Source organism: Ptychodera flava, chromosome 2, assembly GCF_041260155.1.
Source record: "Ptychodera flava strain L36383 chromosome 2, AS_Pfla_20210202, whole genome shotgun sequence".
Taxonomy (NCBI): domain Eukaryota; kingdom Metazoa; phylum Hemichordata; class Enteropneusta; family Ptychoderidae; genus Ptychodera; species Ptychodera flava.
In genome coordinates this window covers 14,591,525-14,607,423 of record NC_091929.1, presented here as the reverse complement: position 1 = coordinate 14,607,423, position 15,899 = coordinate 14,591,525, and the positions used below count along the sequence as shown (strand labels likewise).

Genomic DNA, 15,899 nt, shown 5'->3' with positions numbered 1-15,899 from the left:
GTGGTTTTCTAGATCTCCTGACTTTTTTTTTGGGGGGGGGAGATAGTGCTTCAGACAGCATTCCCTTCAGCTCAACAGAAAGAAAACATTTAAAGAGAATACAAACAGGGATATTGTCATTAGCGTGTCTGGTAACTAAGCATGACAAAAATTCTGAAGTTCCTGCAAAACAGGTAATGGTGACTCACTTCAGGCGTGCCGTAATCGCCAATGATCCTTTAGTATGGATGCCATGATATCAAGGGACTCGCGCGTCTAAATCACTGTAACTACATGAGAGACTGTTGACAAACGAAGAAAGAAGGTTCTGAGATGACGACGGGTTACTTGAAGTCGATTTTTTAGCGTCCGTTCTCGTGAAAGTGGCATGTTCCTATTGTCAGATACAGCTTTATTGAATTAGATTACAAACCCAAACAACTTGTTATGCAATATAAGTGTTCCTACAATTAACTGTTATCGTTCATTTGAGACTGTGAATGTTATTAATTTCATTAAGTTTCTTCAATATTCTCTCAACACCATCATATCATGTCCAGTAAGAGGGAGAGGGTCAGCAAGCATTTAATACATGGTGGGTGTCGCAACGGCTTATCCTGTGCGATTAGATATTGATTGAAGCTCTCTGATATAAATGAGTAAGCGAGAACTTAAACATTAATTTAATGGTTTCTGAAGAACTTTAAGATTTGGCCCTAGGATATGCGTAAATATGAGTAAACTGATGAGGGCCGTCACGGTATCAGACATGAAAACAAGTAGGGTCCTTTTGATAGAAAGTTAGGGTCCAGATATAAATATGATGATATTTTCAATATCACATTTCTCCTACAGATATGTATGTTTGGCAACATTTTTGAGAACTATGAGATCTCTGATGTACAATATAGTTGACACAGCTATCAGGTGACAAGCGTATTTAAAGCAAAGTCCATTCGAATTTTGGACAAAACAAATGTCCTATATGTATACAGCCAGTTAGTCCCTCTACAATATTTCCCACAAAAAGCTAGTATGTTCTAAATAATGTTTGAACCAAAGAATCACCAAGGAAACAAGCGAAAATCTTGAAAATAATATATTAGTGTTTCAAACAAGACAAAACAAAAAGATACTATAGAAATAACGGGCGACGCGCTGACCATTAACGTTTATTTGTGGGCAAGGGCGAGAAGAAAGCCAAAAATTAACGGGCGAGGCTTGCCGAGCCCGTTAATTTGGCTTTCCTCGAGCCTGCGCCCACAAATAAACGTTAATGGTCAGAGCGGAGTCTGTTATTTCCATTATATTATCAGCGAACCCAAGAAAACCGTCAAAATTTCCGAAAATTTCAGGAGCGAACGACAACTGGGCCCCAGAAACTGAGTAATACGCGACGCACTGTCACGCGCGCTGTAAAAAAATTGGCAAATCCGGAGATGTTTCCAGAAAAAAGTATCTCAACTTGACCTACAAGTGCTCCATTTTATTTTGTGATTGATTATGATTTACGTTTGAGCTGTAAAGTTACGATACTTTGAGTTGTTAATCTTATTATTCATATTCACGTGCATGTAAACAAACCATTACTGTGTAGTTGTGGTCAGTCACGTGGTTCAGCTCGACCAATCAAAATGCGACGGGCAGGGCATGGTAATATAATATTCACTATACACAGTGACAGAAATCCTGACGGCCAATCTAATATTATGACTGGAATTATAAAATAAAAATTGAAATAACATATAAAAAATTGATACTAAATCAGTCAAGATGAGAACGTCACAATAAAACCATAGTACATAAATGTAATTCCAGTAATATGGAATAGGAAATAATAATATAGTGGAAGCATCAAGCAACAATGAATTATTATTTATCGAGGAAGAGAATTACTGTAAACTTATATTTGGGACCTGAAAAAGTCAATGTTAGGATTTCCTTATGATATGCACTGAAAGAATACACCGGGAAGTATATATATATATATATATATATATATATATATATATATATCATCATCATTATATGTTTTATGGTTAGAAAATTCGGATAGTTTTCAGTCGGATTCGAACCCACAACATACGGCATCAGTCGCCTAGCTGAAAGGCCACAGACAGAACCAGTCGGCTAAATCTCCACTCCCAAAAAAGAGTGGTTAAATAGCCGGCTAAGTTGTTACATTTTTCTGACTGAGGCCGCTCAACACGTTGTAGAGTTCGTGAAGCACTCACGCACGCATGCTCACTATCATACATCGCACATACACACTTTATCGAAGCGAAGAAACGAATTTCATCGCTTTAACTGGGCGAACGATAACCTCGGGGACAATTCTGTCCACCAGCAGTGTTACCTACCCAGGGTAGAAAATTCGGATAGTTTTCAGTCGGATTCGAACCCACAACATACGGCATCAGTCGCCTAGCTGAAAGGCCACAGACAGAACCAGTCGGCTAAATCTCCACTCCCAAAAAAGAGTGGTTCAATAGCCGGCTAAGTTGTTACATTTTTCTGACTGAGGCCGCTCAACACGTTGTAGAGTTCGTGAAGCACTCACGCACGCATGCTCACTATCATACATCGCACATACACACTTTATCGAAGCGAAGAAACGAATTTCATCGCTTTAACTGGGCGAACGATAACCTCGGGGACAATTCTGTCCACCAGCAGTGTTACCTACCCAGGGTAGAAAATTAAGTTTATTATTTTTATTTTCGTTCTTCGCATACAATGGTCTTGCGGGAAATGTCAGTCTGAAAATTTTTCTCACTTACGCTAGTCCTCAAGTAAACGTACGTGATTGAACTGAAAATGCTAACCATATACAGTGCTATGGAAGTCGTAGGGATAACCACTAAAATGAAATCATCCATGCTTAAAAACTTCAGGATCTGTTTCTGGTATATTATTTTCATTTTACAGACGACACTTACATTTTTCATGAATACGTTTTGAGGTATTTACCAAACTATCTATTTATACCAGGCCTGTTACTTAACGTTAAGAGCAACATCGCTCACCAGTTGTGACGAATGAAAAGTGATAAAGCGTTATTACGATATCCGATCATAACGTTTTTATGCAATGGTCTGTCTTAAAATTTTAAATAGAATGTCCTCATGTAAGCATTAATGTCTCTTTATGTTACTTTCGTAATAGTGTCATATACCTGAAACACATGAGCAATATTCTGAATAAAATTTCCATACATAAAGAGCTCTTGTTTGGTAATCGACAAGATACAAAGAACAGAAACCTAAAGGGTCCGATCGGCTTTTGTGGCGAACCACTTTTTTCTCACGTAATTTTAATATTTAAATTTTAGCGGCACTCTGACCTTGCATCTGGGTCAATAAAATTACTGAGAAGCACGGGAGATTGTAAACAGACGGCAGTGCCTGTTGAGAAGAAGCTGCGATTTTCTGGCGCGAAAGAACAGACGACAGTCCAGAGAAAGCTAATGACAGCCTAAGCGCAAGGTTGAGCTCGCTTACATCGCACGAACCATGGGTATAGTCAGAAATTCAAAATCAAGCCCAGGGTAAGTTCTTAACGGCATGCATATTTCACAGTAGCACCTCATTTTTTGCGCGCCTAATCAAATTTTCCCGCCTTCTTGAAAAGCGCGACGGTCGATCAAGAATGTGCCTCCTTCGTATATTCGGTTAGGAGGACAAGTGATTCTGCAAACCGAGCGAAAAACGAATGACACGTTAACTGCACAGTTTTGCGCGCGAAATATTCTTGACTTGCACTGCGGGACTCGACAGAATGTCGAATGTGTGCAGAGACGAACAGCTGTTACACGTTAAGCCTTTACGCAGGCGAAGGCAGTGCATTCCTTGCTTTGATGTTCTGACACACCGTTGCATTACAACTATTCCCTGCTGATGAAGTTCTTGTATTATACATGCCATAAGATGCATAGCTAGCAGGAAGCAGGTACTTGTGACGATTTTATTGAAATGAAATTTGATGAAATTTTTCCTGATAATGTAGTACATAGCGAAAATGACCTCGTTCAAGGTGGCTATGCTTAATCTATCCATCCTATTAGCATTCATGATGAGAAAATCATAAGGAGATTGTTTTTCAATCAACCTGTGCGAATATCGTCGTGATCATTAAACAGATAGGCAAGTACAACCATGAACGTACGTGCCACAAGCCATATGGTCGCATTCGAAGCGGGATTAACACGCTGTTACACCTAGCGGCAAATTAATTGAGATGGTGATATATAAGTGATTTATCTGTGATTATGTAACCAGTTTCATTATCTGTTTTTTGACACCTTTCCATCCTCTGAATATCTGTCATCGTCGAAGGTGCCATCTTCGACATCTGTCAGGTTCAACTCGCATGCCTTTACCAATTGTTGCCATCGTCGTCCCTTGGGAGATCGTATATGTGCGCAAACCATCCACTCTCAGACATAAAATCATTAGAAATATGGATGAGACGATTTTGGAATCATCAATTACAACAATTTCCGTAACTATTGAAAATCGATGATGTCTAATTCCAGCTTTTCTCGAACGAGTAGCTATAGCAACAACCAGTTTGTCAGTTATGGCCATGCCGATTTTGTCCGTTACACAATATGAAGTATATCATTGAAACAAAATTGACAATGGCTCCAATTTACCTGTATGTTCAGTAACAAGCGATATTCATTTTAGGAACTTCCAATTTTCCCGAATTGCTTGACTCAAGGATTTTAACATGCAATACACTGGTTAGATGTCCGATTTGAATGTATTGATTTTGTATTAATATAAATTTTAAGAGCACCATTCTCTATTTCTGATTTAAATTAATTTTGCATGTTACTTGTGTTGAACCGAAGAAAGCATTTTTTATAGCCGCGACATTGCCTTATTGTAAAATTTTCTGTATGAAAATTGAAAAACTGCAAAATCGGCAGAAAACAGTCATCTGACGTAGTCCTGCAGTAAACACGGTATCGTCAGCTGCATGTAAATTATTGAAACATAAATCTTAAGCCGTGTCACGTGATCAAGATAGGACCGCAGGCATGCCGCATTGATTACAATGGCAGGGCTTAGTATCAAAGCCCATTATTTAGCATTCTCATGGAGCCGATCGGGATATCTAAAAAAAACAACATAAAATCAAATATCATCGATTCAATCCTTATAACAGGAAGATCTACACATTCACAGCTCTAGTCACACATTATGTGTGCGCAAAACCTCTTCACACTTCTCATTTTGAAGTTATAATAGATGGCGGTTTCGGGCGCTGATTTGCTATTTGGCACATTCGTACGCTTGTATGGCTCAAATGCATCATGCCACGTCATCAGGTTTTTTTTGATTGGCTAAAATTGCGATCCCTTGACTCTCAATGCATCGAAGATATCGTCTATGTACAATTGCCTCGTAAAATTATAGATTAGGGAAGAAGTTTTAGTTAATCGTTCGTTTTGCAAAACAATTTTCAGCAATTAAGGTACATATGACGAACACAAGGCCCTATTCCGACCTGCATGGAAGTATTGGATGATTGACTGGGAATATTTTCATTATTGTACGCCCACAATAGGAATCTTAAAAACTTCAGTTTATCATCTGTCCAGTACTCTTTAATGTTTCAACAACGAGAGGCAATCTTGTCGCGCGTGTAAAGTATTAACAGGTGGTTATTCAAACGAGTGCTGCTCAGGTCATTAAACTTTCCATATATTTTAATTTTTCCGCTATTATTTCTGCGCAGCTAATTACAGTATGTTGGTATTCGCAATCCGATTATGATGGTTCTTGGCTATATATTGATACACCATCCAAAGCGCGATAGACACTGTAGTATGTCTAATATTGCTCGCCGGTGTTCCGCTCAACGGAAAAAATATCCGAACAAACGTGTGCACTTGTACAAATTGGAAGGTAGTTTAAGAACGGGATATCTTACTTCAAAAATTGATTGTTTTATTTGCTAAGATCATTGAGTTACATTCTGTGGACAAAAGTCAGGTTATTAGATGTCATATCAACAACGAATATCTATACATTACACGCTGAATTGGATCCTTATGAATATAAACTTCTTCATTCTCAAAATAGAATTCCCTCTCATTGGGTTCATATCTAATACACTTGTTACATGTCTAAAATGTCCTTGTACATCCGGTAAGCTAGTCAACTCCACAGGGTAACAATACAATTCAACAGAGAGCGGAAAAAACGACTTGACTCTATTGATGTATTGACAATAGCCTGGTAATTGATAATGATGACTAAAGACTGAATTTGCCGTGGACTAACTGATAAACACGGTGACTCTGTTACACAGGCGTCGCCATCTCTGAGATTGAGCAATGAATTTACCGTGGTATCTCGGCAACCGATCAAATCTACTGCAAGGTGCGAAGCGCCATTAGCACGCTTCTAGAGAGCAGAGTCTTCTCCGAGTCTTCACCGCAAATATCAAGGAACTGATACCGGTTACCTTTAGCACATGTGGGTGTATACATAATTTGAGCAAGATCTTGCTTTCTTTCTTTTTCTCCCGTCGTCTTATACGACGTACACACATAATACTGTGACATTTAAGTGGTGTTTTCAAAACAGCATTGACAAATTTTATGATAGTGATATATAATTCACTACAATATTCTTTGATCATAAATGTACTAAAAATAAGGTTCTATAACAGAATATTTCTCAGCTAAAATGATATACCCCACGGCAGTTTTCAATTAAATTCCCGACAAAATGTGCATTTTTAAATGTTACGAACTTTAAAGAAAGGGTTTCCTTTCTATATAGATCAAAATCGAATTACGAATCACAGAAAATAAATGGGTATTTGGAAGACATTTAAAAATGTTGACTTAAAAAAATGGGAATACTTGTGACCTTTACTAAATTCAAATGCCGTGGACAAAATGAAAAAGAAAAATGACTCCAGTATTTCAGAATGATGAATGCCAACATTTTGATATTCAAAACAAAATCAGAAGGTATGTGTACTTGTTTTGGACCGCAGTTCTTCAAACACGCGCGAGTCTAACCTGGGAGACAAGCCTGCAACTCGGAGAATGTTCGAAGTAATATCGAAGATACAAATTATAATTTATTCGCAGATTAAATCTTAACTAAGAACATTACAACGTATACTAAGCGCCACCATGAAACTGAAATTATCATGTTTTTGCCATATCCCATAAAGTGTTTTGATAGCGTGGAAAATCAACACACAAATGTTGTGCACAAAGACGTGTGAAACGTAATTAGGTAATCTAAATATATTTTTAACCTTTTTATGTAGCCTTTAACAGTAACGTGTTACCAACATATAACAGCAAGAGAGTTATGAAATATAATAATACACTCCGTCTTTGACTTTTTTCACGAAATCTTTCATTTATAAATGTGTCATTCGACGAATTGCTTAATATATTTCTCGGCTGCTTTTCTCTGATAAAAACCTTAAATGTCAATCCCAGTTTCAAGTTTGTGAGAAAAACAACAGTGGCCCGCTCCTCATTACGCTTTAAAACAAACTTGATAGCGCCAAATTGCTGATATTTTTCTTGCATCATTACACACAAAAATAGATTACTTCTTGCTTGATTAACCACGAATTACATGTAAAAGTAGACCACCTACTACGAGGCTTCTGAGTTGCATGCGGTTGTGGAATAATCTTCATATTTCGACCAATAAGTAAAATTATAGTCAGAGATATATGTAACTGTATTTGCAGACTTACATCCGGGAGACTCCCAGTACTGAAATTGGAATGCATTTTGTCACGGTGCTAAAGATACTTTCAGCGCGATGGCGCTTTTCATGCAGGCAAGGCATCCAAAGTGCTATCAGACGTGTATATATCCGATTATCGCTTTTCGAAACTTATATTTATGTTTATATAAGATATATATATATGTTAAACATAGTATGAGATAGGTTAGTGGACAGGAACGTTTAATTTATTTTTTATATATATATATATATATATATATATATATATATATATATATATATATATATATATATATATATATATATATATATATATATATATATATATATATATATATATATATCTTACAAAGTTAGAGATGGAATCTTTACCAGGATACCATTAGGTCATTTACGACGAACTGACGTGTTGAGTGTGTATCGTTTTACGGCATTCCTCGATACACATTGTGCAATGTGCTCCTTTCAGCCTCGTCTTCATTGTACTCAATGATAAATGATTTGACAAGAGGGAATTACCTCAAATATAGTTGCCATGGTGACCATCTTCCGATTGATAAGAACGACAAAGTTTGAATGTTGCAACAGTGTTTCGTCGACGTTGTTATTTCATTGTATTTACTGAGGACGCGAGTGTGTAATTATATAGACTTCGGACAGGCGTTGTCTCCAACTGTTGTCTATGCAGTAATGAACACTGGCTAATGATGCCCGGCAGCCGAGAGAGAAGATACATTTTCTAGACGGAAAACCTAAAGCGATTATAGTATTAGACCCCGAAGGGATGTTACAATACGAATAGCAGAGTCGGTACTACGGTAAGCTCGACATACGAACCATATACCTATAGTATGAACATAATTACTACATATTCTCTGCCTCTCACTGTTGTTGCATGCTTCACTGGCGTGTGCACTGTTATTTATTTGTAAGCGAAAATAACATTTGGAATCCCTTTTATCTGAAGTACAGGTAGCCTCTAATAATTACCAAGAGTGCATTCTGTTTAGATGAAACTTTTTCATGGGCTGCCATAAGGATTATGCGATGAGCAAAAGCTGTCATAGCCATTACAATGTTTCCTCTGTTTACAAGAAAATAATTTCATCACATTTCGCCATATTAAATTACGCAGTTTAATAGCCTTACAGCTGAACAAGAACTTTTAAAAGCGAAGAAATATTTTTCAACTCAAGAGGGCCTATTATATCAAAAGATAAAAATGGCGTAGTGTGTGATAAGATAATTGACATCCGGGTAAGATTACGTCATACGCAATTCAACCATGTCAGTTACCGGACAAAGTGAATGTCAATGACAAACTCAATATTTGCATATCTGTAAAAGATCATTTCCGTTAGTTGATGAATGATGTCATCGTGATTGTTGTCCTGGCGACGGTGACGATGAAATTGACAAGCTACAGATTAAAATAATGAAGTTACATAAGCTCCGCCACAAGGGACAAGCAGTTGTAATTCATTTCAGTAATCGTACAAACTATGCGAAGCTCACAGCAGCATGATATCTCTGAACATTTGCATATCAGTGAAGATTGAAATAATTACCCATTGATGACTACAACACGACCAGTTTGTTACTGTAATGGCCATAGAGTTGACCCTGAATTTATTGCTGACGCAATAACTAAATAGCTGCCTAGCTATAGACCAATGTAACAGAAAACGTCAGACGATTCATCTGTAAATTGTCCTTCGAGCGAAATAGAGCGAACAATTCACTAAATTTTGGAAAAAATACAGTTGAAATGATTCAGTGAAATCAGGACGAACTAACAATCATATGAACCATCCAAATCAACTTGTAGCAACATCTCGTCTGACAAATGTGATGTTGATTGATAATGATGCGCTATTTTGCTGTGCTTTCGTCAGCCATTAGAACGTTTATGAGCACTAAAGGCAAAAAAAATCAAGAGCAGACATTTTAGTTATGATGGTCAGGTTTTACAGATTATTCGATTTTCTTTCTTGTATTCACTATCCTCTTATGTATTGCCCGACGAATGTTTAACTCCATTTTCTATTAGGTTATCAAAGCAATGGGCATACCCGCCAAATGCATTGAATTTTCACAGTGTATTCAAAACCGCACAGAAATTCAATTTGTCCACATAAATGACGCACCAAATGGATATTCATTGCCGGTGGCACACAAAAATACCGGGTATTTCGCTCTGGGGAACCAATCAAAAAAGAAAATTTCGAAGGAACTGTAGAATAGAAATCTTGAAAGGAATTGTTAAGGGTCACATTACTATGGCTTTTAGCTTTTGTGGGCGCATAGAGGTTGCCACATTGACTATTACTGACTTACAAGTTTCAGAACAAATTGCTACATAATGAAAGCTGCATTCCTGAAAATATGTCGGCTTCTCTAAGGAATAGTCGTTGCATACGACAGGCAAGCAATTTTACCCGGTTACATATTTATAATCTCTGGAACAATGAAACACTTTCATTAATGATTCTTACGTCACAATATCTGCATTGATAAATTGAACTATTGACGTAACTGCCTCTGATGGCTTTCTAAAGTCAACCAAGTCTATTTCAGTTTTGCAATTACCGTCAAATATCTAAGGCGATGTAGGCAGCTTTTCCAAGTAGAAACACACATCAGCAGGTGATGTAATTATTGCTGTACTGTACAGGAACTGTGGTTGACCTTTCAAAATAAGGTCAAACAACGGAGTGTGTTTACTCCCGGATTCCATCTCATCTCGGTCATGACCATGAACTTCTGAACCCAAGTCATCTGGGTTATTTGACTGGCCCTGCTGCAGGTTAATGTGAATCCTTAATTTCGATGGGTTCCTTTTGCATGCAAGATGCAAATCGCTGTAGCGTGTGAGTTTTATGATTGAGGTCGTTGGCTCAGTATTTCATTCTCTATCTCTCTTTATATCACATGGATTCAATAATTCATTTCATTATATATGTGATAAAATTTAATTTTCACTCGTGACTTAATACGTGACTGGAAACTATATGGCATTGAACTCTGATGGCCTTCGCTGATTTTGAATGAACAAAAACAGAGTGAAACCAATGTAGCTGATCGATATTGTCCAATTGTCAAGATGTGCAGGCGACGTTTTAAATTTAGAAATTTAAATTTTTGCAATTAAAGTATATACTGCTTTGCATTCATTTGCTGATTATTAACGATAGGGTGGTTTTCCCATAACATTGCGAAGATCTGTGAGAGCTGAGAATATTATATCAACCTAATAAGAGATCGAAAGTTAATTTGCAAGTTCAGTTGCAGTGACAGAATGTTCCAAAATGAAGGCGCAAGAATTTTGAAAAAGAGTACATTGAGCAGAGGGTAATACAGTCTAGTCATTGTGAAGGTAATGAAATGAAGACTCGTGCCGATCATGGTTTATAACCTTGAGATGTTAATGGAACTGGTTAATCGTATCGGGCATTCAATTTGATGAAAGCGCTTGTCTATCATGTCCAATAATGTTGCCATGGTACCATGCTTCTCTCTGTAAGATGACAGTGAAAAAAAAAGACAGGAAGCTTTGAAAAATTCGATGCTTACACAATGCAGAAATTCGACACCATTCGGATTATTCGGAACAGTTGGCTCAGTGTTTTTACATGTATCAGCGTTGGAGTTGATTAAAGGCAATTCCTTATCATTCCAATGGGAATCAATATTCCATCGGACGCCTGAATGAACAGCACTTATCTTCTCACGCTCTTATGAAAGTCGAAAAAAACACTCATGACTCGATGGACTGGTAAACAGATCTATTTGTTCTTGGTGACATATAATGTTTACAAAGTCTCTGTACTGCATCGACATATGATCTCTCTCTCTCTCTCTCTCTCTCTCTCTCTCTCTCTCTCTCTCTCTCTCTCTCTCTCTCTCTCTCTCTCTCTCTCTCTCTCTTATTACATTTCTATGAGCTATATAGAGCTATATAGATATACAAGAGATACGACTGAGCTTGAAAATGCAAGTATTTTCACACATCTAGGTGTTTTGCACTTTCTAAACGCACTTTCTGTTTTGTATTTTTTCCAAGAATGCTATAAATATCTCTGCCGCTGACATCGCCAAAGGTACCCCGGAAATGTTAAACGGTCGGTCCCAGGGGAGTGCGCCCGCCAATTGAAGGCACGTGGACGGCGTATGGGTAAACAGCCAAGCTTTATAATGAAATTCGAACGTACAAAGTCGAGATAATGTACTTGTCGAAAATTCCCGACACAAAAAAAGTACTTGTGGCGTAGACCTGACTACTAATGGACTTCACAGCCCGTTGTCAAGAGATTGATCTCGGGTTTAAGACATGCGATATATTGGTCACATTTCATTTCATAATCTCCCTGGTTTGAGTTATCGGACACATGTCTCTCAGCACAATTTTTCTTTTCTGATGACCTTAAAATAAACTAGAAGTCACGTCTGCGAATTGCTGTCATCTCATGATGCCTTAAAGATAGAGCAACCTTTCAAATACACTCTGCATGTTATAAAAAACCATTTGGCCTCTGCCTGATTTTTCTGTTTTAAAGTTATTTTTCTGTACTTAGATACAAAGATACATACATACATACATACATACATACATACATACATACATACATACATACATATATACATCATACAGACAGACAGACAGACAGACACAGACAGAAAGACAGACATGCTGACATACATACTGACATACACACATACATACACTCACATATACATACATGCATACACAGCACACAAAAAGGGATTTTCGGATTCAATTACCTGGTTTAAATCCAAGTATATATTATTTTTGAAATATTTGGTTTCAGTGTTGAGCATTACCGTATTACTTGAACGTCTGTACGTCAAAGGGTAAAGCGTCGAGCGTTGAAATATATATTTCAAAATACTAATACACCAAATGTCCTTAGCAAATTCTAGTTAACGTTGTTCACACATATTTCCGAGGTCCTAAGGAAAGTGATCAAATATTCTGCACTGGTTGGTTATTTCCCATGATAATTGTAGACATGTGTCTTGAATTGTTTATGTTTGAATGGTCTATTTGATTAGCATATCTAGAAGGGCATCAAGGGATAGGTTTCAGTTAAAAGCAAATCATGAATAATTAATATGTTGGCTTACACGGTCACTATAATATTGGTTTGGATAACTGAAGCGAAATGGTTGATATATTTGATATTATATTATTGCCAATTCTAATGAAAAAATCTCTAATGTACCTATAATGAGCGGTTTTTCATATTTCCACTGATAAATTTGTCTGTTAAAGTAATTAGTTATATCATGATCGCCAGGATGATACCACTGCCACTGAGGAAACGGCGTGCGTTCTCTCGTCGGCGGTGTTCTTGAGAAGATACAAGGGTTAAGATGATATCTTGACATCTCAACGGATAGGATTTAAACGCAGTGTAGAATCCTTGACAGGTTCTATTTAGAAGGAAATATACCGTTGCAACAGAATAATCAATACTACAGGCACTTTTCGTATATAATCATGTCCATAATTTCTCCGTACACGGCAGTGCAAGAAAGGAGACGCATTTAGTAAGATATTGAAGAAAATATATAGACAATGTAGCTTTCATTTTAAGCAAGCTTGTCTCAATAAACCTATTTGAAACATCTGTTCCCTGTTTTTCTCTAAGCCAGTCCGGTTATGCCCTTTAATCACGTGATATTGTAAAAGCAACAGATGTATATTAATGCGAAGTAGGGATGACTCATACGCAATGTATACCTACAAACGTTTTTTTTTTTTATCTAAATACTTCAATTCGTTTAATCATGCATTTGCAGAGCGTGCTATTAATTATCTGTTCGAATGACTCTCCGCTCAATCGAGTGTGCTAGATCCGTTTCCTGTGATTGCAGTAGCTAATCATTGAAAAGCATGCAATCACCATATCACCGGCCTATGAATATTCCAAATATTTAGATTCACGTGCAGTAGTCGACCGTACCTGTACTACGGGGATCAGAAAGGCATTCGTATGCTATGTATTTTCAACTGTAGAATTGTCAGTTGGCCCCCTAATGAATCAACCGCATTCGGCTGATAATTGTTGCGCCGGGGTCTCTTGAATATTTATGGTTCTCCCGGGGTATGCTTTCCTTTCAATCGCTATATTTAACCGATAACTGCGTCAGCTGTTTCGTTGTTCTCGCAAAAAAAAAACTTGAATCTTCTGGTACGACGTCAATTTGTCTTGACCAGGGTCGACTGAGAAGTCTTCTGAGCGGAAGTTGTGTTCTTTGAGGATTTCAAGCGCGAGATATATCCTTGCCAGCTGCGATTCGTGACAAACGTAGACTTTATCAAGGCACAGACGTGACAACCGATATGGAGGAGCCAACCGCTCGGGGCGAGAAGTGAACTTTAACAAACACTGATGTCTGAATTCACATCGTTTCACCGTGTAGCCTTGTCTCTGTGAGATCAGACAGTGACGAGATTCCTTTGATAGCGACGCCAGATAATACCATCGCATGGTGATCGTCACCACTGCGGTCAGAAGTCGAATGCTATATCAACATATGCATGCAATGCATATTGATTCGATCACCTTTTTAGACGTTACTTTCATCCAGCATTGTAACCCATCCTAGGAAGTTGTTTCATCTTAGCGTCCATATGCAGGTATGTAGCTAGGCCAGAGAGCATTTTTAGAAACACTTGAAGACTGCAAGACATTCTAGTTGTAAGAAGAGTCTAGAAAAGCGATTCAAAGAGCTGCAAATGGGTTCACATAATTATTTTCCAGATCCAAAATTACTTAATTTCAATTTAAAATCAAAATATGGCTTCCATTCAATCTTTGTCAGCCTTGTTGGTAGCATTTGCAACAGTTATGCTGTTATCAGAATTTTCCGTCTTCGGGTCAATCAGCGTTGTCATGGTTATGACTCCCTGAAGTAATAATGATATACCGCGTTTGCATTTCATCTCGGTCTCAGAGGAATTTCGTGTCAGTTCGCATTAACAGACTCTAAAGGAATCTGTGAATGCCATTTCCGAACTGTTGAAATTTGACGCAGTTTGCATCAAAATGTGCCGAGGTGTAATATTATAAATTTCAAGGGATTACACCATGCAATGAAGAAATCCTAAAATGATGTTTCCTGTTTTATTTTTTGACAGCTGCTTCTTCAGTATTCATCATACACTCTGAGCATTCAAAGAAAAGTGTTCTGACAATAATTCTTGAAAACTTCTATGTGGATGTTCAAACAGAGAATAACAATTTTTAATAAATAATATGCAAATTCTGTTAACTGACTATAAAAACGCAATATAACGCTAGTATTGGCCATAAAGCAAAAGCTGAAAATTTATAGGTAAATTAATATAATGATGCAATAATTTTTGTAAAAGTCTGCAGATTAGTCCAGAATATATTGATGGCAAGACGTAAAATCATAGGAAAACATATTTCATATAAATTACAAGACGGATATACATAGAGGATTCAATTTCGTTGTTACACGATGCTTAATGTGTGTTTTCTTGATTCTTACATTCGCTGTGAACATAAAGTAAAAATTAGATCAGGAAGCTCGCATGTTGAACTCAACTCAAAAGCGAAAGTTTTGTTCCTGCTGTGCCCACGGAAACTTTAAACCGTCTTTCACATCCTTAGTCAAGAATAAAATCGGGGCCACTGGACGGCGTAATATTTTTTTTCCTTTTCGTATCATTACCAGTTATTCAAAATAGCTATCATTCTCTACGTTAGTTCTACGGAAATATGGAATTTCTACTTTTTACAAAGACGTCTCTGCAGTCTTCGTAGAGAGTCTACAACAGCTTTAGACGGGCACAGAATTATGATATTTTAGATCCCAATTAGTTTCCTAGGTATATGCGACCACATATCTATTGCTGGCGGCAAACTTTGATTGAATGGTCGCATTTTCCAATGAATAAACAAAGAACTATGATATTAACTTCTGCATTTCTTGATGTCTTGTGCCGCGTAACATTTTATCCGCAACCTAACATCACATGTTCGTTTTGCGTATGACCCCTCGATGACATACATGACACCGAGGTCAACGTTGACAGAAGCAACATCCATGATATCAGTTGCTGATATAAAACACGACACATGCACGAACTCATTGCCAATATATCAATAATTCACAATTTAAAAGAACGTG

The 15,899-nt window shown here is 37.4% G+C and overlaps 2 protein-coding genes across 3 annotated transcripts in view; one reads left to right on the top strand and one right to left on the bottom strand.

Annotated features, from left to right (window-relative positions):
* Positions 1 to 1,115: 1,115 nt before the first annotated feature.
* LOC139115441 (metallophosphoesterase domain-containing protein 1-like) overlaps positions 1,116 to 15,899 on the bottom strand; it is a 178,849-nt gene continuing 164,065 nt past the window's right edge. Inside the window, exon 9 of the transcript XR_011548126.1 lies at positions 1,116 to 1,647. The gene's annotated coding sequence lies outside the window, so the exon portion shown is untranslated. The remainder of the gene's footprint in view (positions 1,648 to 15,899) is intronic.
* Positions 3,391 to 15,899, top strand: part of LOC139115410 (synaptotagmin-1-like) — a 32,392-nt gene continuing 19,883 nt past the window's right edge. Inside the window, exon 1 of one of the 2 annotated variants that reach the window (XM_070677508.1) lies at positions 3,391 to 3,526. In XM_070677508.1, the coding sequence (XP_070533609.1) occupies positions 3,492 to 3,526 (35 nt within the window). In that variant the 5' untranslated portion in view covers positions 3,391 to 3,491. Of the gene's footprint in view, positions 3,527 to 13,921; positions 14,380 to 15,899 lie in introns of those variants that run through there. The other variant, XM_070677516.1, reaches the window with a different exon arrangement.